The 22,764-nt window shown below is 39.1% G+C and overlaps 1 protein-coding gene across 5 annotated transcripts in view; it reads right to left on the bottom strand.

Annotated features, from left to right (window-relative positions):
- Positions 1-22,764, bottom strand: part of daam1b (dishevelled associated activator of morphogenesis 1b) — a 79,581-nt gene that overhangs the window by 22,327 nt on the left and 34,490 nt on the right. For all 5 annotated transcript variants that reach the window (XM_053613591.1, XM_053613593.1, XM_053613589.1 and 2 more), the window contains 3 exons: positions 17,611-17,908; positions 6,709-6,798; positions 235-306 (listed from right to left, as the gene is read on the bottom strand). In XM_053613591.1, coding sequence (XP_053469566.1) covers positions 235-306; positions 6,709-6,798; positions 17,611-17,793 — 345 coding nt within the window. In that variant the 5' untranslated portion in view covers positions 17,794-17,908. The remainder of the gene's footprint in view (positions 1-234; positions 307-6,708; positions 6,799-17,610; positions 17,909-22,764) is intronic.

Here is a 22,764-nt window from a genome sequence, read left to right as displayed (position 1 = left end):
ACATCCTACATGGTGTATTCCACACCAGATTTCACTTGAAGAGAACCCATACCACCACTTTGGACTAGAGTTCAGCTCCTGGCACCACAGTAGGGTCTGACAATGGTTTCGCACTTAATGGACCAAAATCTGTAAAAGTCTCGGTAAACAGTGCAGAAAATACAGCTAAAAATGCATAAAAGTCCTCATTCAATAAAACAGATCCAAGTTTAGATTTTGCTGTGATGTACTTACAGCTGCCATTGAATTGAGCTGGTCGATGTAGTACTCCGGCCAGCTCGTAGCACCTTTATTCTCTTCTTGCTCCTGGAAAAACAGATACAGAATATATGCACATTGGTATGGATAAAACTTGTATCTTAATATTATCAGTATTATCCATAGACAATTCTATGATACATATGTACCACAATGTTTATTTTTGCAAACAAATTGCCAAATTGTTGCATTAAAAAACCTATTTGATGACACTTTGTTTAAGGTCTACAAAAATAAATGTATTTCTATTTTTTATATTTATAAGAATGATACATTTTTATATTTCTTTTTATATTTATAAGAATTAAAATATAATAAACAAAAATTATATTTAAAATATTTGTATCAACATTAAATCAGCTGCTTAATATAGATTTTTTTTTAATGCTAAATATTAATAAAAAAAGATCACAATATCCAGTAAATCTGAGCAAATCTTGTGTATTGTGTCATAATTGGCTCTGTGCAGGTCACTCAAGTTCTTCCACTTCAACCTTGGCAAGACAGGTCTTTTTAGAGTGCAATTTTTTCACAGGTGCATTGCCATTCTGGAACATATTTGGTCACTTAGTTCCAGTGAAAGGTCTGGTAGCTCAGTGGTTAAGACGTTGGACTTCTGACCAGAAGTTCAAATCCAAGCACCGCCAAGCTGCCACTGCTGAGCGCTTGAGCAAAGCCCTTAACTGCACAAATGTATAAATGATATGCATGTAAGTCAGTCTGGATAGGGTGTCTGGCAAATGCCACAAATGTAGAAATGCAGCAGTACATACACAAGCTAGAGACATTTTTATTATTCTGCCCATTATGAGTGGACAATATAAACAAAATAGCATATTCCAAATGTTTTCCTACAAATTTCCAGTGTGATAAACCTTGAATTACATTAAAGCAAATGGGTGAACTTTAAACTTAAAGGTTAGTCTGTATTAATTTGATTCAAGTAGATTCAACAAATCACCAGCAGGGAAAATCTGTAACATCCAAGATCGTTCAAAATGCTAACAGAACACAAAAAAATGTGATTGCAATATTGCAATAACAAAACTCTGAAGGCAGAAACATGAGGCCTCAAAACAAATACAAAGCCAGTGTGAAACATTTTCAGAGAGAAGAAACAAACTGTACTGGGCTGGGTGAAGTATGAAAAACACTTCCCCATCCAAAAGCAAGAAGATGAAAGACCACTATGGGAGCAGAGAGAAGGGCATTTAAGCACCCACTCCTCTCCTCCATGCAGTTCAACTAGCTCTTAATTAATATTTTGCTTGTTGAACAGGCTGGAGGGGAGAATCCTGGCACGGTGCTGAAGAATCTGCAGACAGCACAGGGCCACTTCACACCCCAGATCTACTAGGTCTCTGGGGAACAGTGCCAGCCAGCTGGTGAGCATATTAGGGGAGAGAGGAGACATGCTGGGATATGCGCCAAAGGCACACAGCACCCCAGACACCCTCCTGCACCTGCCCAATCCACACCCAGCATTGGAACTGAATGTGGGAGATCTTAATTTTCCACTTGGCGAAATCCTTTCTAGCATTTGTGTAATGACTACCAGAGGTCAAGAAACCCAAGCAAGGATCAAAATATTTGGCAAATTCGTCCCAGAATGATGGATATTCAGACAAAACAAGAGAAGAAACAATTCAAAAGACAAGATAGCTTAGCCAAAAGCTTGTGCCAATAGCTATAAATCAACATAATTGCTTGTTAAATTAATGTTTTTGATTAATTTGAGGTATTAACCATTTAACCCTGCATTTCAAAGGCAGGGTGCACTTGAATATAGTTCAAGTAAACAACAGACTAATCAGGGAAGGCTTAAAAGCAAACATTTAATATGATGGGGAACATACCAGTGTTTCTGGAAAAATAAGCGGACTAGAGCAAATGTCCATAGTGAACACACCATGTTTAGAGATCTTGGCTAATCGCAATACAGCTGTATGTTTGATGAACTGTATTTCAAACATTCAATGAGTAATGTTTCAAGAGAAAATATGGACTGTTCATTCCATCTCCTCACTGTCTGCTTTATCGCAATGTGGATTTGTGTGTTGAGCCATTGTATTCCTTGGCCAGCTGGCCAAGAAACTTGGGCTAAACAAGTGCATGCAACACTGACAGTATAAGAATCTGGTTTCCAGCTTGTGTCTCTGGGGAACAAAAAAAATGACACTGAAGACCACCTGTTCTGTCAGAAACATTACAATCCAAGCAAGATGTAGAGAAATGACACAGCATAACATGTAATCTGGCCATTCAACTTAACAAACAGGTTAAAATAGCAAAGAATAAACTTCAATAGTTACACAATAAAAACTTCAGTTATGTCCCAGAAATCTAGCTTCATTAAGCAGCTTTACTCCAAAGCCAAAGATCTCATCAGTCCAGAACACAATTGTGAGCATAAAAAGATGTGTCACAACATTAAATATTTAATTTGAGAGCGATGTGAAAGCTCTGATTACATCTACTTATCACCCCCACAAAGGACCCAAATAAGAAGCAAAACTTTTTTAATCCTCCCTGGCCGGGGCAAGGACAGCTGATACATCCAGCCATGGCCTAGATCCAGGAGTAGCATGCACACCTGACTGCAGTGGGACCAGGAGGCTGAATAATCACTGACAGAACAAGGAGAGACGTCAGCAGAAAGGGCTGTGGACAAAACCTAAAATAGCCTTTGTCCTTCATAGAGAAGTTAAAGGAGGTAGAACCAAGACTGCAGAAATTTTACAACGTGAAGCTTGCTAGCTAATGGAATTCAGGGTGGCTAGTCCTGCTCACAGAGTGATGGTGTTGCTAATCAAAGCTGAATGTGAGATATATAATCACTATGAAGCTAATATTAAGGCCATCACGGATACAATGTGTGTGGTATTCGAAAATACATTAGCAAACACTAGCCAGCTAACTGGTTCATTACTAATGGTTACAGCTGTATGTCTGGGCTGAAATGAAATAAACAAACTGTTAAGCATAAACTGTTAAGACTAAAACCCTTTTAACGTTCATTGCTGTGTGATGTATGGATAAAATAATTTGTCTCTTGACTAACAACAATTTTTTTGTGAATGGATGGGCAAAGTAAGTGGCCATTTATAAATATGGGCTAAGTGGGGATATGTGGATTTGTTCAGACAAGGAGTGTAACACAATTATCTGTATTTGTTTAGTGCTCCAAATAACTGTATCTGCTCTTGGATTTGGAAGTGGGCATGGCCTAAACCGGAAAGATTTTTTTTTTCTTTTCCATTTAATTGGATGTGAACTCTACCACTATGCCCCAAACAACAAGGCTGCTGAAAAACAATCTAATGTTTCATCAAGACATGTTAGATAACAAGAAATTATTTATAGTATATTTTATTATTTTCATTTAATAATGATGAATAACAACAACAACAACAACAACAAAGTGCAGCATGCATACAAGTTAATGTTTTTTTAATTAATCAAATAAACTTGAGAGACCCCAACAGATATATGCTCATCTGTGCACAGAACGTGGTCTGCATGGGCTTTTTGGAGCAGTGGCTCTGCAGCGAACTGACGGGGGAACGTTTAAAAAAAAAAAAAAAAAAAAAAAAAAAAGAAGAAGAAAAAAAAGAAACGTTAAACTGAAATCATATTTGCACAACCATTACACAAAGCAAGCACTGCCACATTGTGACACAGAGGATTAAGCCACCCCCATTAGACCACTCAGAACGATGGCACCAAAAAGTGCAGAGTTAAAGAAGCAGAACAGAGCAAACATCCCTGCCACTGTCGAAAGCAGATAAGCTTTTGTGCACAGTCAATCCACAGCCAGCAGACAAGCATCTTACATGGAAGATCAAGATCAGAAGAAAAAAAATTTGGGTGTGGAGCTTCGCCACTACCGTCAACCAGAAGAAAAGCCTCCTATTCGTATCTGTTTAGAACATTATATCTGTTCATTCTGAATCGTTTGTATTCGGTTGCTGTCCTGGTGCATATTTAAATATGTTCATTTTAGTGATATTAAAACGAGGAAAAAAATTATAAAAAAAAAAACAAAAAAACAACTACCTTTAAAAAAATGTAAATTTCTGTTTTGAGAAGCATTGGGTTAAATACAAATACCTTTTTGTCATTGTACAAATACAACAAGATTAAGTGACTCATGTTTTGCTCAAACTATGAGTTTAAGGGTATTGCTAAGCTGCAAAGGAAAGCCTGTACCATTGGAATCACTTAGTGGGAAAAAAGGTCAGTTCTGTCATGACTTCCTGCACTGTGCTGAATTCAGGTCTAGGGCCAATGCAAACACAAGCCATTCATTCTGCTCCAGTACCAGAGCTGGCAACAACCAACTGTCATTAGCTCTGTGAAACTATCACAAGAATGGCTCCAAGTCTCTCCAGACACCCCTGCTTCTGAATGAACCGGGCTTAATGATGTGGGAGAGAAGTCGAGGGCAACAGAAGGAGGAAATAAGGAGGAAATAAGGAAAGAGAAGGTCCACCGCCCACCCCCCACTCATATTCCCAACTTGGCAGCCCAGGCATGGATCTGCACCCTCTTTGAGAAACAAAAGGCTGCACCTGCAGAGAGATCTTCCTGTTTGTCTTGGACTGGGAAGCATTTCCTGTATGCCCTCTCATCCACCCCCAACTCTCCCAAACTGAGGCCATGCCAAGCCTTTGCACTTTTGGGCAGGCCACTCTGCTGAGTTAGCAGTATTGATGCTACACTGCCAAGACCCGTCCTGTCCACTTGTACTCTGAAAATCCATCTATCCTCATAAACCAAGCTGGGAAATTATGCTGAACTAGCAATGCACCAAATTAATTTACATGAAAAGCAGAACTGGCTGATTTATCCCTATGTTTAGATTTGTCTTGTAGTGTACTCCAAATAAAACAGGAGGACAGTAAAAAATAAAACAAACAAAAAAAACGTTCTTTGCATGAGAGAAAATATAAGAACGTCGGTTGGTCTATTCTAGGTGATCTATGTACCCTTTTTAGTTCCAAATACCCAGGGCAATAAGAAATTAGGTCTGTAATTGGGACACAGCATATGTAGCTTGGCTAAGTAAATACCACACTCTCTGAAATGTATCAAGCAGGATTTATTAAACATCTACAGGTTGCATGAACCACAAATCATTAATCATCTCAGCTAATCACAAATCATCTCAATTTGGTGCAGATAACAATGGTTCACCTCACCTGGGAATGAGAAATCTCATGAACAAATCAGAAGCAGAGTAAAGATGAGCAAGCTCTTCTTTTGTTCACACATGGTTTTCTCCTCACACTCACCGGATTCCTTCTAAATCACAGACAGGTTAGTAATACCTGCTTGTTCTTATTTGTGTGACAAGGGCACGAGGCAGGCCTTTTGTTTGAGGCTAAAACAACAAGATTTATGGAAACCAACCTGGTGCCGGCTCCTTTTAGTCTCCAATATGGGGCATGACATATGATTACTTCGAATTTTTTTCCCATTTGAACATAAGGGAGACAGAAAAGTCAATCCCACTGTCACAACTTGAGCATGGAGTGATTTTTCTCCGGACATTGATCCAGTTGGATAAACAAAAGATGGACGTCTAGTGAAGCTGATTGCTGAAACTGAGGTTAATCTGTCAGTGGTTGATAATCTTCTCTTAAAATAGATTAGAGGCATAATGCAACTGCACTTTGTGCCATTCTCCAAAGTACGTCAAGTTCAATTAGGAAAAAGAAATGCAGGAGTTTCGCCAACTCATGGTATAACAGAAGACAATGCCTAGAAGTTACCTTAAGGCCTGAAAAATGTATTTTTATCATTACAATTCACTGAAATTCTCAGCATGTATGAAAAGGGCATTTGTCTCATTTGCTGAGAGACTTATGAAAATTCACTGTGAGGTTCAGGATGCAAAGTTGAAGAGCACAGCAACTGCAATGGGAAAGAAGGGCTGGGTTCACACCTATTAACTACGTGTGAGAAGTCTCAAAGTCTGACCAAAAATTCCACGTTCTATGGCATTATTTAGGGATAGTGTTGTAGCTGTTGAATTCTTAAAAGAGCACTTAATAGAAAAGCTAGGATCTCCAAAGCACGCTCTCCCACGGCCACTTTTTAATTGGATAATAAATTAGCATTTAAACTGGATAAAAGAGGACCTCTAAAGAGCCTTTTTTGTGCTTGCCCTTTTCAGAAAGCAGAAAACAGGCTTAATGTATACAAAGGCTGACCATAAAAAACACACATTATGCAGATGGAGCTCTATTAGCATGCAGACCTTGGATGAAAAGTGGCCACTTTTGGCCAATCGGTCGGAGCACCTGAGGCGAACATGAACTTGTCATCATATTAGAAAATGTATCAATGTATTAAAGCTCAAGCAAAAGCATACAAGTTTATAAAACAGATTTTTTATTTTTTTTTAATCTTACACACAGACACACATCTGCACTGAGCTGTTCTCACCTTCTTCTTGCTGCAGTAGATCTGCCATTTCTTTTCTGCAGGCAATGCAAACATGGCCTCTCTGTGCTTCTCTGTGAGGTCCAGCTCATCCTGGAATAAGATAAGAGAAAGTGTCAGTGTTTACATACATCAATAAGTGTCGTTCTTTCTTTCTGACTTCCAAAGCAAACTCAAAAGATACAAGTAGAAAGTCCCCATCATTGATTTACTGATAAATAAATGATTGATAAACCATGATGATGAATGACATGCACTAGGCTTGCAAGAAATATTGATTTATTAATAATGTCTCTACATGACGTTACACTGCCACCGTACCCAGTCCTGTTTAGTCTGATTATATTACATTACCAGACCTGCCACCCTTTGTGTATTTCTGTGTAGGGCTTCTGCAATTTAACATCAACATATGCTAGTTATTACTTAAAAATATGCAAAGCGTTTGTTTTTCTCCAAAAGAAAATGGAAGATCGATAATGGAAGCCAATCGCGATATATTAACAGAGAAGCAGAGAACAGAGAGAAAGGTCAGCCATGTGGATATTTACAGCTGATTTGTAAAAGGATTAGATCAAAAATGTACTATTAAGGTTTTTTGCTTTAAAAATTCACCATCCAGTTGTATTTTTGCATTTGCCATCGGCGGCAAACAGTTTACAGCACAGCTAATGTGTAATATACAGGTGCATCTCAAAAAATTAGAATATCATAGAAAAGTTCATTTTTTCCGTAATTTAATAAAAAAGTGGAACTTTCATATATTCTAGGTTCATTACACACAAAGTGAAATATTTCAAGCAGTTTTTGTTTTAATCTTGATGATTACGGCTTACAGCTCATGGACATCAAATATCTGAAAATATTAGAGATGCACCGGTAATGTGTAATATTTACACCATTGCTCTGACTGTAATGAACACAAACTGAGAGGCGCTCTGATTTAACATGTGCGTAGTACTTCATGGAAATCAGTGGACCCACAATTAGAACAGAAAGTGCAAGGAACAAGACAGAAGGTGAAATACACCTTTGCTTCAGGGGATAATCACACCTGTGCATTGTAAATGTGTACCTAAGAATACTGCTGTAAAAAAAAATAAAAAAATGCTGTAAAGCCTGTCCTATGCTCATTCCAAGACTCTTATTAATGACCTACACATACTGAACATATCTTAATACATTTAGTAGTGTTTGTCTTTACTCGTCTACAACTTTACACTGTAATGTCCATAATTGGCCCAGGATTACTGATCAGAAGGTCGGGGGTTCAAGCCCCAGCACCGCCAAGCTACCACTGTTGGGCTCTAGAGCAAGGTCCTTTAACCCTCTCTGCTCCAGAGGTACCATATCATGGCTGACCCTGCACTCTGACCCCAACTTCCTAACAAGAAAAGAATTTCACTCTGCTGTAATGTATATATCACAAATAAAGGCTTCGTCGTCTTCTTCTAATTCCACTATCTGGTGTCACTCAGTCTGTTTTTCCTCAGGGAGTCTCAGGAGGTTTTTCCTTGCCAATGTCACCTCTGGCTTGCTCATTACGCACCTAAATCTACATCTGAATTTCAATGAAACTGAACTGAACTGAATTGAATTGAATACAGTTGCCTTTTGAACACCTGTCCTGCACAACAGTGGGTCTATATACATGAGCACTTTATACAGACCACCAGATGCTGAAGAACTTACACAGCAATTCCACCTACTTCACACACATAGCTGTGTGAGCAAACACACACACACACACACACACACACACAATACACTGTAATGCTTTTGACAATAAAGTCCCCCAATAAACATCTTCACTAGCAATTTCCTTTCATTCAGCCCTGGAAATAGCACACCCACAACAAACACTGTTTGGCCCTCGATAATTGGTCTGACTGTGAGAAAGCCCTTGTGTCCACAACCATAGTTTCTCTGGAACTCTCCAATCATCTGAATTCAACATAATGCACACACACATAAGCATAACACTTTAGTTCCACTCCTATCATAACGACTGTTGGAGTAAACCTATGCGCTTACATGTGTTGCAGCACCTTCCTTCATTCTGTCACTCCCTCCAGAGGCCTCGGGATAAACACCCCCCCTCACACATGCCTTTACATACCATTCCACACACTCCTAAAATCGCAACAACATGCCTTTCTCATGTTTATCACACCCTGAGCCCAAATGCTGGAGCAGCTACAAAAAAAGTTTCCTGTGTGGCACACTTGGAGAGTAATAGGTCACAAATCTGTACAAATGTTAAATTAAGATGTGTACTGTTTGGATTACTTTATCTGCATGTTTTAGCAGTGTGACGCTGCTTTATGAGAATAAGTGCAGCCCAGGTGGTTTCGATTCAATCATGTCACCATGCATTGCTTATCAAGTACATCCACTTAACATTTACACTATCTTCCTCCAAAACAGTTTGTCTGGGTTTTATCATTCAATCATTCTCAGTTCGAGGCTGGAAGTTAGGCTCAGACATGTCACACCACCAAATCAGGTCTGGGAATTTTGGGAAGGAGAAACCTGTTTTAAACCAGGTCAGTCCTTTTCTAGGACAGAGGCAAGTGAGTCGAAAGTAGAGCAGCATATAAAGGATCAGAATATTAAGTGTGTTACCACGTACCCAATTAATATGGTCATTATCAGACTTCGGCAGTTACCAGAGTCTTTCAGTACTCATGTTAAATCTTGGATTGAAAGACAAATAGTTTTTTGTTTGTTGGAATTTAAACATCACATTCTTTCACTTCAGTGGGTTCACTAGTGGGTTATAATACATTAGGTATCGCATACATCAGAGTTTCTCATTACCAGATGATTTAAGATGGTGTCAGTGACTATAATATTTGGCAATGTTTTCATCATATTTTGGCAACTCTCAATCAAATATCTCCTCAGGGAAAATAAAAACATCAGTTCTTTATGGTTGAGATAAAACAAATTATGCGGACCACCAGCATCCAACCACTCATATCAAGATGATGTCTCCACTTGCCCATCAGTCATTTATGCACTAAATTTTGGGCATTTTGGCCTAAGCAGCATGTGTTTTGGGGGTGTGGCTATCGAGAGAACACTGTCTGGATTTTGAATTTCAAAAAAAGCTAGCTAATCCAGGGGTTCCCAAACTTTTCCAGGGCAAGGCCCCCCAAATGGCATTAACATTTGACCGAGGCCGACCTTTTGCAAGATGTCTTTAAAACACATTAAAAATACAGACTTCTGAATATATCCCCCTTTTTTTTATTAATAACTACAGCTTTGCATTATATCACAATAGGAATTGTTTGTGTATGCGTGTGGTTGTCTGAGAGTGAGAAAGAAAAAAATCATGTATTTATTTATTTTTCACACCAAATTGTTGAGGTGGCCCCCACTTTGAAAATGACCGAGCTAACCTATAGCAAAATCACTTAAAATGCATACAACCACGTTGTTTGAAGATTCTTATTCTTCTGCAGTTATCAGATTATTTTGTACATATAAACATACTTCGAGAACATTACTCTCATTTTCGATAGTGTTAGAAGGTAGTGGCCCAGTTTTCTGCTTTTACTTCCCATCATGCTGTACCAGTAGCTATTCCCAAATAATATTCAGTTCATATGAAAATTCCATGTAACCTCCCTTTAAATTTGCCATTATTACACTGTAATACTGTAAATCCCTGTGGGGAATCTTTGCGTGCCTTCCCATACAGTCACTTGCTTTAGTAATTTTATCAGCAACTACAGAGCGGTGCTAATGTTTTCCTGTCTGGTGGCTCCTGGTGACAGTAACGTCTCTTTTGACCAGCAGGGACAAGAGGAGAAAGGAAGAGTGGCTTCATCTCTTTTCCTGCCGTATCATTCCTCTTCCTGTGAATCTTCTCATCGGAAATGAGATGCACATTCAGCATTCGGCAGCGTTCTATCCTCACCACACACACAAACTCCAATTACATAGCAAGCATTAATCCATAGGGCCATAACATTGATCTGTAGGGTTTTTCCTCGCTATCTTCGCTAAAAGGATAGTGAGCTCCTAAATGGTGAACACAGCACTTTAGTGTCATTTTCTATGTGGAAATAAGAACATTATCAATGCACTTATGAAATCAAAGCTTTTCTTTAAAATAGATATTTGGTGATATAAGGATTTGCTTATATGTGGAAATAGGAAGATGATATTGAACTTTTATTTGAGTTTTAGGAGAAACATTGTTACTCATAAAGATCATTTAACTCTACTGTATTACATGAGAGATTTGCATTTATACCTAAACACATCTGCCCAGGCGCCTTCACAACATGTCAAGTCTGTCTTCATTTTGTGTGGCATTACGTCATCCTCATCCTAAAATGGAAAACAGCTTATAATGGGGGTAACTCCTTCCTACCTGAAAGGTCTCAGGAAACATAACCCTCTCACAGGGATTAAAAAAAAAGAAAAAAAAAAGAAGCTATGGCTACATTTACCAAGAAACAAACCCACATAACGTAGAAGCTCAATAAACCTTTCATGAACAGATCCAGGGCACAATTTAAAATGGCATGGTGACTCAACTCTACTGTGGAGACAGTCAAGAGCTCCATTTTTTTCTTCTCCCCCTCAGCATTATCTCCATTTGCTGCACAGTCTGACTATAACCAGTCTCATCAAACCTACAACCACCTTTTTATTCTCACTCCATTCAATAGAGAACACCATGAGCAGCTGTATCACTGCTAAGGACTGCACCATTGTCAGTCTCCTTAACGCCCTGCTAACAAATATCCACCTTAAGCGTGTATAACTAAACAATACTAGACCGAAAAAAGACTCATTGGTCACTCTCCAGCCATTTAATAGGAACGCCTGTACCTCTGCTCATTCATGTAATTATCCAATCAGCCAGTCATGTGGCAGCAGCACAATCCATGAGATTAAGCAGATATAAGTCAGGAGCTTCAGTTAATGTTCACATCAAGCATCAGAATGGGGAACATTGTGATCTCAGGGACATGGCATGGTTGTTGGAGCTAGATGAGCTGGTTTCCTTAGTTCAGAAACTCCTGGGATTATTATTGTTATTATTATACCTTTCTCATCAACGAGGCATTTCTACTCATAGAACTACCGCTCATTGGGTGTGTTTTTATTTTTTTGCACCATCCTGTGTAAATTCAAGAGACTTTTGCGTGAGAAAATCCCAAGCAAGCAGCAGTTTCTTAAATACTCATCACCAACAACAATGCCATGGTTAAAGTCACGGAGATCACATCTGATGTTTGACGTGAACATGAACTGAAGCAGTTCTGCATGATCTACGTGATTTTAAGCATTGTGCTGCTTCCACACTATTGGCTAATTGGATCATTGTAGAGCTGCAACAACTAATCGATAAAATAATCGATTATGAAAATCATTGTCAAAGAATCTCATTATCGATCAGTTGGTGTGATTCTGAATTTTATTTAAAATAAATGAGAAAATGGTATTGAAAGTTTTTTTTATCCGATTAATCGAAAAAAATATCATCCGATTAGGAAAATAATAATAATTATTATAATTGCATGATTGAGCAGAAGTACAGGTGATGCTATTTAATTGGCTGATGAGTGCATATTTACATTTGATGATGCAATACCCACACACATTTCGTACTACTTATTACTGCTACTTGTTCTTTGTGATGTAGCTAAAAGAGTCGTCGAAAGCAGTGCCTTGCCACACAGGCATGCAAAGTAAAATGGAGATCCAGCTTGGATAACCGCTATTCAATCACAATCCAGCACTGGAAAGAACGTCACCAGTGGTATGCACTAGAGACAAAACAACTACAGTGGAAGTGTTTGTGTAATCTACTGTTAAGCTTCAAATAATGTGTTATATTTATATTTAAATTATTCATACACAACACACGTTATTGTTCATGCCCAAAAAATTCAAGTGGTTTCTCGGTCCATTTTTGTTTATCTAATAAAAATAAAAAGTTGTTCAAATATTTGCTCTTTAATGGAAGCTGGTGTTCATGCACTTGAGTGCAAAGTGATTAGAGTTGCAAAGTTTATAAGAGAATGGCCTTGGTAAGTAAAACACAGTTTGGCACAGACATCATCACAGAATCCTTCTATGGCATTGCCTTCTTAGTCATGGTTTACACCTTCATCTCCAAGCCATATAAGGGAATACAAAGACCCTAGGATCAAATCAACAGCGTTTCTCATTAGGCTTTGTCTGCTCCCAGCATTGTTAGGTACACATAATGTCCTGTATGTACCCAGTACTATTACAAAGACCATTCAGTTCTTTAAAAAGAAATCTTAAATGAACCTTTAGTGAAAAAATCTCCATTCACATGCAACATATTATTCTCACATCATGCACATAATTTATCAACAGTAGTCTGTCATCCATTGCCTTTAATTTGCAGTATGAATTTACCCACAACAAAGAGTTCTTTTTGAAAGCGATAGCCTAGTGCTCTGCCAAAAACTCTCTGCAAATCAATCTCTGATTGATTCTAACTTCATTTAGTCATTAGACAAAGGACAATCTTTCTTTGGGGTTTAGCATGAACACTAGATTGTAGTAAAATAAAAGTAATCAACGTGTTGTGTATCCTCTAAGAATATCACAAGGATACATTGAGCTGCATCACATTGGCAGCGCACTATAAATGATCCGTTCTATTTCTTTGAAACGTTTTCAGCCCTTTGTGAAGCATTAACGTTGTGGATAGTCATCTGCGTTAACAATTTAATTAGAGATCTTCACCTGATAGGAAACCTTCTCTAAACAACCTTATGAAATTTACACTCTGCATATTGACTTGCATCGTGAAAGCACAGCACGTGGCAAAGGCCGTAAATGCCTCTGTAAAGACTGTGAAAAGACTGACTGGAGCTGCTGTCCTGTACAGCAATTCAAAACCAAAGCAGGCTTAAGAGATGGCCAGAAAAAAAAAAAACAAGCAATTAGTCTACAGAGCAGGCCAAGACATAAGGACACTCAATAGGACCCATTTATATGCAAAGAGGGTCAACATTTTAGGTGTAAGCTAAGCCAATAGACCACAGGGGTTGGCAGAGAGCAGGAAAGAACAAGGAAGAACAGGGGATAAAAAAAAGAAGAAACGAGGCAAGTGTAAGACAGAACAAAGAGTGAAAGAGTAAAAGAGAGATAGAGAGGGACAAGGAAATAAATTGCCAGTCCTGGCAGGGTACTGTTATTCCTCCTCAAGCCATCTCAATTTGATCTCATTTAGGCACGCTGCTATAATTACTTCAAATTTCACAGCGGGGGCGGGGATGGTGGGGGCTTTGAGACTGAATAAATTCACCATGGCGCGGCACATTCCCATTCATTAACTCTGTATGTGGTCAGGGCATAATAAGAAAAAGTCATTACTATATTAATATTAAATGAGAGCTATTCTTTGCTTTCAAAATAGCTTATATATCATTGACATCAAAGATACTGAACTAGAAAAAAAAAAAAACCCTCAGTTCTTTGGGGGGGACAAATGACATAGAAATCTACTTCATACAATATACACCACAATATTCAATGATAAACATATCAAGTCATAAGAAAGATTCAGTCTGTATGAAGGCATTGCCAAACTATAAAACAGAATTGAAAATTCACAAGTTTACATCGTAGGATTGATCTTGTCTTGGATACCGACCATGTAATTCACTATAAAACCCTCCATCCATCAACGGGATCGAATGGTTGGTAAAATATATTGTATTTGAAGGCATCCATTGGCTTTCTCCAAACATAGACACATCCAGAAGTAAGGAAAATGTGTGGGGAGAAAATGGACAGAGTTGCTTCTTAAGCAGAAAGTACGCTTCACTTTTTACGCGTACGCAAGGAACAGCGTACAGTACGCGTGACGCAAATTTCCTCATCAGCAGAGTACGATTTATCTAACCGCGCATACTTTGTACACGCAGGTTACATGTGCGCATTTAATTCTTTTGCACTATTTAGTTGTTCCAGAAGGTGGCAACAGTGACCCAGGGCTGTTGATTCTCAAGGTAATTGAAGAAAAAAATGGAATAAAACAGAAGAGACAGAAATGAGAGCAGGTTAGAAAAAATTGTATAATTCTATAATATAAGAGTATAAAGATTTGTATATGGGTGCTAATTGTGGCGAGAGATTGCCCAAACATTGCTCTTCATGGTGTTGTGATTCTTCTTCCTTGTCATCCTTCACACCAGAAGACCTGCTTTACTGCTCTGTACTGACTCTTGTAGGCCAGGAGAGGTAGTGCATGTGTCGACCGCCTGTGTACACGTACATGTCAAATGGAGTATACTTTGAAAGGCTATGTGTACGACTGTGCACATACGCTAGCAAAACAAAACAAAACATACCAGAGGCTTTAGGTTGTTTGTGTCTTACGCCAGGTTCTGCGTTAATATCCAGTGACTAAGCAATGTTTGAATAGTAACTCAAGCTTTCTGAGGTTCTTAATGCATAATGTTTACTGGAGCTGGTCAAACAGCTGTTGCTGAAATTCTGTGGCCATTTTTAAATGCAATTTTCTGATTTATTAATCGTTTTCTTTTCTATTAAATTTCTCCTGTTCTATTCTAATTTTCTAATTAACTATTCTGTAAAGCGTCCATTTATACATATGGATATATCCATGGATACGTATCCGTGAGCTTTTTGCTTGTAACCATATACTTTTTTGCAGATGTAGTTTGCCTGCTTGACGTACACCGTCATGATTTTCTTGACTAATCTCCTGGAGACTAATAATGATGCAGCATTTGTTATTTAAACCCTATTTAAGTTTTTCCTTGTGGGACAGTACTGCAAGTTCAAATGACTCTAAACAAGATCTTTTATATTACACCAATCAGCCAATTAAAACCATCTGCCTAATACTGTGTAGGTTCCCATTGTGCCACAAAAACAGCTCTGACCCATTGAGCCAAGGACTCCACCCCTGAAGGTGTGCTGTGGGATCTGGCACTAAGACATTATCAGCAGATCCTTTAAGTCCTGTAAGTTGTGAGGTGGAGCCTCCATGGATTGCACTTATTTGTCCAGCACATGCCACAGATGCTTGGATCAGATTGAGATCTGGGGAAGTTGGAGGCCAAGTCAACACCTTGAACTCCTTGTCATGTTCCTCAAACCATTCCTGAACATGTTTTACAGCGTGGCAGGGCGCATTATCCTGCTGAAACAGGCCACTGCCCTTAGGGAATACTGTTGTCATGAAGGAGTGTACAGTACTTGGTCTGCAACAATGTTTATGTTGGTGGTACATATTAAAGTACATTTACATTTATTCATTTAGCAGACGCTTTTATCCAATATATCAAGCAGCGAACAATACAAGTAGTGCTACCATACAAGATCTGTTAAATGAGTTCCAGAAGAAGCAAAGTGCGCAGAGTAGAGGTGTAAGTGCCAGAGTAATTTTTTTTTTTTTAATGGGTTGGTGAGGTGTTCATGGAAGAGGTGGGTCTTTAGCTGTTTTTTGAAGATGGTGAGAGATTCTGCGGTCCAGATTGAGGTTGGAAGTTCATTCCACCACTGGGGAACAGTTACTTTGAATGTTCTTGAAAGGGACCTTGAGCCACACTGAGTAGGTGCTACTAAGCGTCGGTCGTTGATTGATCGCAGATTGCGTGAGGGAACGTAAGCCTTCAGGAGAGAGCTGAGGTAGGAAGGTGCTGTTCCAGACAAAGTCTTGTAGGTGAGCATCACCTACAGGTAACATCCACATGAACGCCAGGACCTAAGGTGTCCCTGCAGAACATTGCCCAGAGCATCACACTTCCTCCGCCAGCTTGCCTTCTTCCCATAGTGCATCCTGGTGCCATCTCTTCCCCAGGTAAGTGACGCAGTCCACATGATGTAAAAGAAAACGTGATTCATCAGACCAGGCCATCTTCTTCAATTGCTCCAAGGTCCAGTTCTGATGTTCACATGCTCAATGTAGGTGGCTTCCGTGATGGACAACGGTCATCATGGGCACTCTGACTAGTCTGCAGCTACGTAGCCCCATATACAGCAAGTTGCAATGCACTGTGTGTTCTGATACATTTCTATCACAGCCAGAATGACCTTTTTCAGCAATTTGTGCTACACTAGCTCTTCTGTGAAAATGGACCAGGTGGGCTAGCTTTCATTCCCCACATGCTTCAATATGCCTTGGGCGCCCATGACCAAGTCGCCATTTCACTGGTTGTCCTTCCTTGGATCACTTTTGGTCGGTACTTACCACTGCATACCGGGAACACCCCACAAGACCTGCTGTTTTGGAGATGCTCTGAACCAGTTGTCTAGCCGCCACAATTTGGCCCTTGTCAAAGTCACCCAGATCGTTACGCTTGCCCATTTTTCCTGCTTCCAACACATCAACTTTGAGAACTGACAGTTCATTTTCTGGCCAATATACAGTATCCCACCGACAGGCACCACTGTAATGAGATAATCAATGTTATTCACTTCACTTGCAAAACACAGAGCTCAGTTTTCCTGTTTGAATAGGGCTTTAACAATCTGCCATTTAAACACAAACAATTTTCTCTGCTGTACTCTGTAAGTTGTATCAGGTTGTTTTGAAGTTAGACCTGTACTATAGCGGACACACAGTGTGCCTGCCTTTCTAACTATGATTATGTTCAAAGTCCTTCTTTTATGGGGTTGTGTTCACGTCTTTTGTCCTCTGTAGGAGTGTATCAAGTATCACTGCACCCAGAATCAGCACTCAAATTCATCAACATTACATTGGCAGAAATGCCTTTAAGCTTATTTTTACAACAATATAATCAGGAACAGAAATGAAAACATATAGTATTGTGAAAAAAAAAAAAAAAACGTCAGAAGAAGGAGGGTTATGATTAAGTCACAGTTGTAGGAATGGAGATATGTTCTCGGTTGCATGCTGACACTCACCACAAGTTCAGAGAACATGCAGTCCAGCTCATCGTAGCTGGGAATGGGGAGCGTGGGCTCCATGGTCTGCAGGACAAAGTCCTCCCGCAGCCGGTAGGTGATCTCCGGGTGGTCATTGCTCTGGAAGCAGCAGAAGATAAAGGATCCGCCACGACCTCCACCACCACGTTTACGAGGCGCCATGGCTCCTTGAGGGGAGGGGGAGGGGTAAGGGTCAAGGGTGAGGGATAAAGGGTAAGGGGCTGGTGTTCCTCCCTCAAGTGCCTCAGCTATCTAGACCCGTCTCTGTCACAAAGACCTAAGATAAGAAATATTACACACAAAAAAAAAAGTTGATCAGTGGTCAATCCATATGTAAATCTAAAATAACACAAACCAGTCAAAAGGTGTGTCAGTTTCAGTGGAGTCCATGAATGAACTTGAGAAACACCAGTGTACCTTATCCTATTACAGAGGATGCATTACTACACTTTACAACCACACATTGATCACTTAACAGGGCTGTTTTGAATATGTGAAGCACAGGAAGTGAAGACAGCCGTTAGCTTGGAAACTCTTCAGAGCTACTTAACGATTACTGTCTGTTTCATTACAATCAATTCATATACCAGTCTGAAGTCCCAAACAATTCATCCTAAGCATACACAGAGGGGGTACTGTCCTGTTGACTTTGGTCTGGCTCAGGTTCATTTATAAAGGTTGATGGAAAAGTAATAGAGGTGCTAGTGTCTCATATCAGATATAAAATCTCATTAAATGGTGCGAACATGGCTGAGTGGACCTGAGCTGATTTGTCCCTCCAATTCAGTTAGCTTGCAATCGCACAAAGTGGAGTCCACTTAATGTAAAAACAATGATCACAGCCCTTAACATTACCTGACCTAATCATAAGCCTACTATTGTTTTGATCATTTACAATTACAGCATTTAGAACACACCCTTAACCAGCAGGACTTACAGAAATGCTTTATAGTCTCTCTCAAAACATATCCTCATGCAAGTTCAGAATACCATTAGAGAGAATTTAGTACTGAATAAGAAGAAAACAAACGATACAAGAAAGAAATGAAATAAGTGCTGATTCAAGTGCTTGGTGAAGATGTAGATCTTTAGTCCGAGTTTGAAGACAGCCAGTGACTCAGCTGTTTAGACAGCCAGGGAAAGTTCATTCCACCACCTGGTTGCCAGGAGAGAGAAGAGTCTTGATGCATGTCTTCCTGGTAACTTAAGAGAAAAGGGGGGGGGGGGTGGGTGTTTGTTCATTTGAGCCATGCTCAAAGCTCAAAGGGAGCGTAGTGCAGAGTAGGGTGTGATTCATCAAAATCTGGTATCAAAAGGTGTTAGTCAAAGGAACGCAGCAAATCAGATTTTCCCTTCTGTAGCACCATTATGTTATTAGACTCTATTCTGCAATAGTATACAATAAGTTTGCACAGAGACAAAAGTCATCACCAGTGAACCCCTACAACTAATAGATAATCACCATAATATCAAGACCAGTCTGAAAAATGATATGCCTGACAATAGGATAAAATAGAAAATATGATGATATGCTTTCATTAAACCATAGTCTAACTCACAGAACATACCTCTAGAAGTGTAAATGATGTAAAAGAAGGCAATGGACTGCGTATACTGATATAAATGGCTCCAAAAATATCAGGAAGCATCATGCTGGGACAGCACAAACCTCTATATTGCATGTGAAGAACCGGTTATGTTACAGGCTGACTATGAGTGTTCTTATCACAGCTGGACACTCTCAAGACCCACAGATAAACAATGGGAAAATCTATAACCTTGCTCAAGCTGACTTTAAATAATGTAAGACACACTGATAAAAAACCCCACACACTTGCAATCTTTTGTATATAGTGAAAAAGGGCGGTGTTTTTAGCAAGTCAAAAATAACATGGGTGGACTGTTGTGAAATATTTCCTTGCACTTTTTAAATAACAGACTGGGGTATGGACCCCCATCTGCTGGCTGTTGGTTACCAATATAATCCACACAGCTGGAGCAAAGCTGAACCCTAACCATTTTACCCCGTCTGCCGCCACCAAGGAATCTTGAGGAGCCCAACCCAAAAGGCTGAGATAATCCGGTCCCAACTTCTCATTCACTTACACTTGGTTCTAAACCCTGACATGAAGAATATAGGCAAACTCATTTTAAGATAAGTACAAATTCCATCCTAATGTTTGTGCACGGATTCTGTAAGACCAGACAAACTGAGATACACAGTAAGGCAGAGGTTCTGAGGTTTGGTTGAGTAGATAACCCCAGATTAGGCAAGAGAACATGAGCATGCTTGCATTCCTCTTCTCTGTGGAGCAATAGATTGGTATGAGGTGCCTCTCTGAGTTGATATCTGCATAGCCCTCATCATCGCAGATAAAGAACAAAGTAGTATGAAGCCTCACGGTTTACAAGCTGCCTTGCCTCTCTCGGAGTCTGAGTCTGTGATCAGGTTACATTGCCGATCACATTAGTCCAGGCCATGGGGGTAGTATTAGAATTGCTGTGAGACAATAAATAAGTGATCTATTTCCCAATAAAGTGGAATAGTATGTTGTTGTAGATTTCATCTAAATGAATGCACCAGATCAAATGGCAAATGCTACTCAAGTTTAGCTAGGCTATCCCGGGACTCTGGGGAGTGTCCTGACTCCAGAACAGGACTCAATTCCGCATACCTTGATTGTTTTTCAAACCATCGTACTCGTCACATCCTGAGGCTTTTTAAAGCCTACTCATGCTTGTGCTCTAAAAGCTCTAAAACACTGCATTTAGCAATCAGCTATGGACGCTCATGTCTTTTTTTTTTTTTACATCGCTTTTATCCATTGCTTAGAATGTGTAGAATGTAGTGGCTGACTAAGAACTAGACAGGAGAGAACAAACAGAAGGAGCAACAGAAGGAGAGGAAAAGCATTGGGATTCGGCATAAAAAGAAAAGATATTCGCTACAGAGTTTAAGATGGACATTTTTCAAGATGTGACAAATAAATTCTTGATTTTTGAATCTTGAATCTAGCTAGACAAATAGAAAACCATGGGTCGGTTATATATGCTGAAACCTGTGAGTAAGTGAAGTGATGGGTTGGTTACCAATAGAGACCAAATACAGGTACTCTTTAAAGCAGAGGATTCCAATAAAGTCATTAGACCACTTTAGTCTGTTTTCATTCAGTTCAATCTCCTGAGCCAAAATCAGTATAGAGAATGGTACAGCCTGTCTCAATTGCTGGGAGGGCTGGACTGAGAAACTGCTGTTTAGACCATATATATACTCATGGCCACTTTATTAGGAACACCTATACACCTGCTCATTCATGCAATTATCCAAACAGCCGATCATGTGGCAGCAGTAAAATGCATGAAAGCATGCAGATACGGCTCAAGAACTTCAGGTAATGTTCAAACCAGACATCAGATGTATGACATATTTCAATATTAAATTAACAGCTGATGTCTTCTACAAGTCTCAAATCAGGCCAGCTTGTTCACTCATGATCACTAGGGATAGGTCCTATTCTGGTTCGGAAAATTTAGTCCAACCATAATTACGCTCAGCACATCCACATACGCATATTAATTATTGTTAGTCATTCTTCCAAGGTGCATCACATTTCTTATGTCTAATTACAAATAATTGCTATTAATCAGCAAAAAATAACACTCGCGGTTAATTTCCCCATCACGGAGAAGAGGAGGAGGCCATGTCAGCAAGTGTTATTTTCTTTGGCTATTAGGAGGAAAATAATTTCACATTAAGAGCAACAACCTCCAACACTGACTTCTCTTAAGATAATAAAAGCACACCTACAGATATGCACTGATAAGCAAAGCTATATTTCTTTGCAATACATTAAACAAAAGATACTGTATCACCTAATCTCCACATACCAAGCTGTTCTCTGATTTCCCTCAAAACAGAGCCTAAAGGTTTCTGGATACATGTGGCAACCACAAAAGAACCTTTATTTCCATAGAATTACGCAGGAGCTGAAGCATTTCACATTTTGTATTGGTACTCAAAACACAAAAAGAGACAGCATCCTATGGAACGTACAAGCAAAAAATGAACCCGTTTAAGAAAGTCTGAGACTAAAGTCACTGATTAAGCAATGGTTACTAGACAAATAGAAAGAACTAATATGAAACATATAAGCTTACATTTTACATCTAGAAAGCACATTTTTGTTCACCTGCATAAACTGAGAAAAACAGAAATTAACCTGATGACAAACTGTCCTGTGAACACTGGTTAGTAGTTTTGCCATGGGGAAAAATTCCAAAAAAGAAACATAATCCATCAACCTCATAACTTGAACCCTAAACCTCCCTCTCAAGAGCGATTCTTCCTACAGCATGCTTAGACACACTCATATAAATCAAGTATCTCAATAACTTAAAGACTCTTGGAGTTATTTTTGGTGTTGGCCAATAGTGAAGAGTAGAACATTAAGCCAAAGAGAACAAAGTTTTTGATCTCCTCACTTACCCAAAGCTCACAAATATTAAAACAAAGTGACCAAAACGTCCTTTGGGCAATACTGATTTATGTTATGAATATAAATTTATTTATTTAACACAAGCATGCCAATGGGTAACATTTCATGAAAGCAGAAACTTTCTAATATGAAGGGTACAGAACCGGCCATACAAGTTCTACATGGTAATTTTGACACACAGATAAACACCACTGTAGATCCTCCCAATACCATGAACAAATCTGATCTAATGGCGACTTTGCACTGTCTGACCATCAGCAAATACACTACTGCTTTATGTCTAAAGACTGTGGGCAATATTTAAAACAATCAGTAGTATGTAGTAATTAGTGCATGCAAGTCTCAGCATATATTTCGTACTCTTTTCTGGCCACAAGTTTCAGAATCTTAGAGGCAGCAATCTGATTCGTCCTCTGCAAGAATCATTTATTTATTTATATTATTTTTTAAAAAGTTTTTGTTTTGTTTTACTTTTGCAAATAAATGTTCCTCCTAATTAAACATGGATACATGTGCATAGTTAATAAAACTAAAATCATAAATCATAGTAAAAATCGAACATAAATTCACCAATTAACATCATATTGAGAACTTACTCTGTAAAATCTTTCAAAATCAAGACATACAGTGCCCTCAA

This window comes from Ictalurus furcatus, chromosome 25 (assembly GCF_023375685.1).
Source record: "Ictalurus furcatus strain D&B chromosome 25, Billie_1.0, whole genome shotgun sequence".
Lineage (NCBI taxonomy): Eukaryota > Metazoa > Chordata > Actinopteri > Siluriformes > Ictaluridae > Ictalurus > Ictalurus furcatus.
The sequence above is the reverse complement of the archived record's forward strand: the minus strand, read 5'-3'. Positions and strand labels throughout refer to the sequence as shown.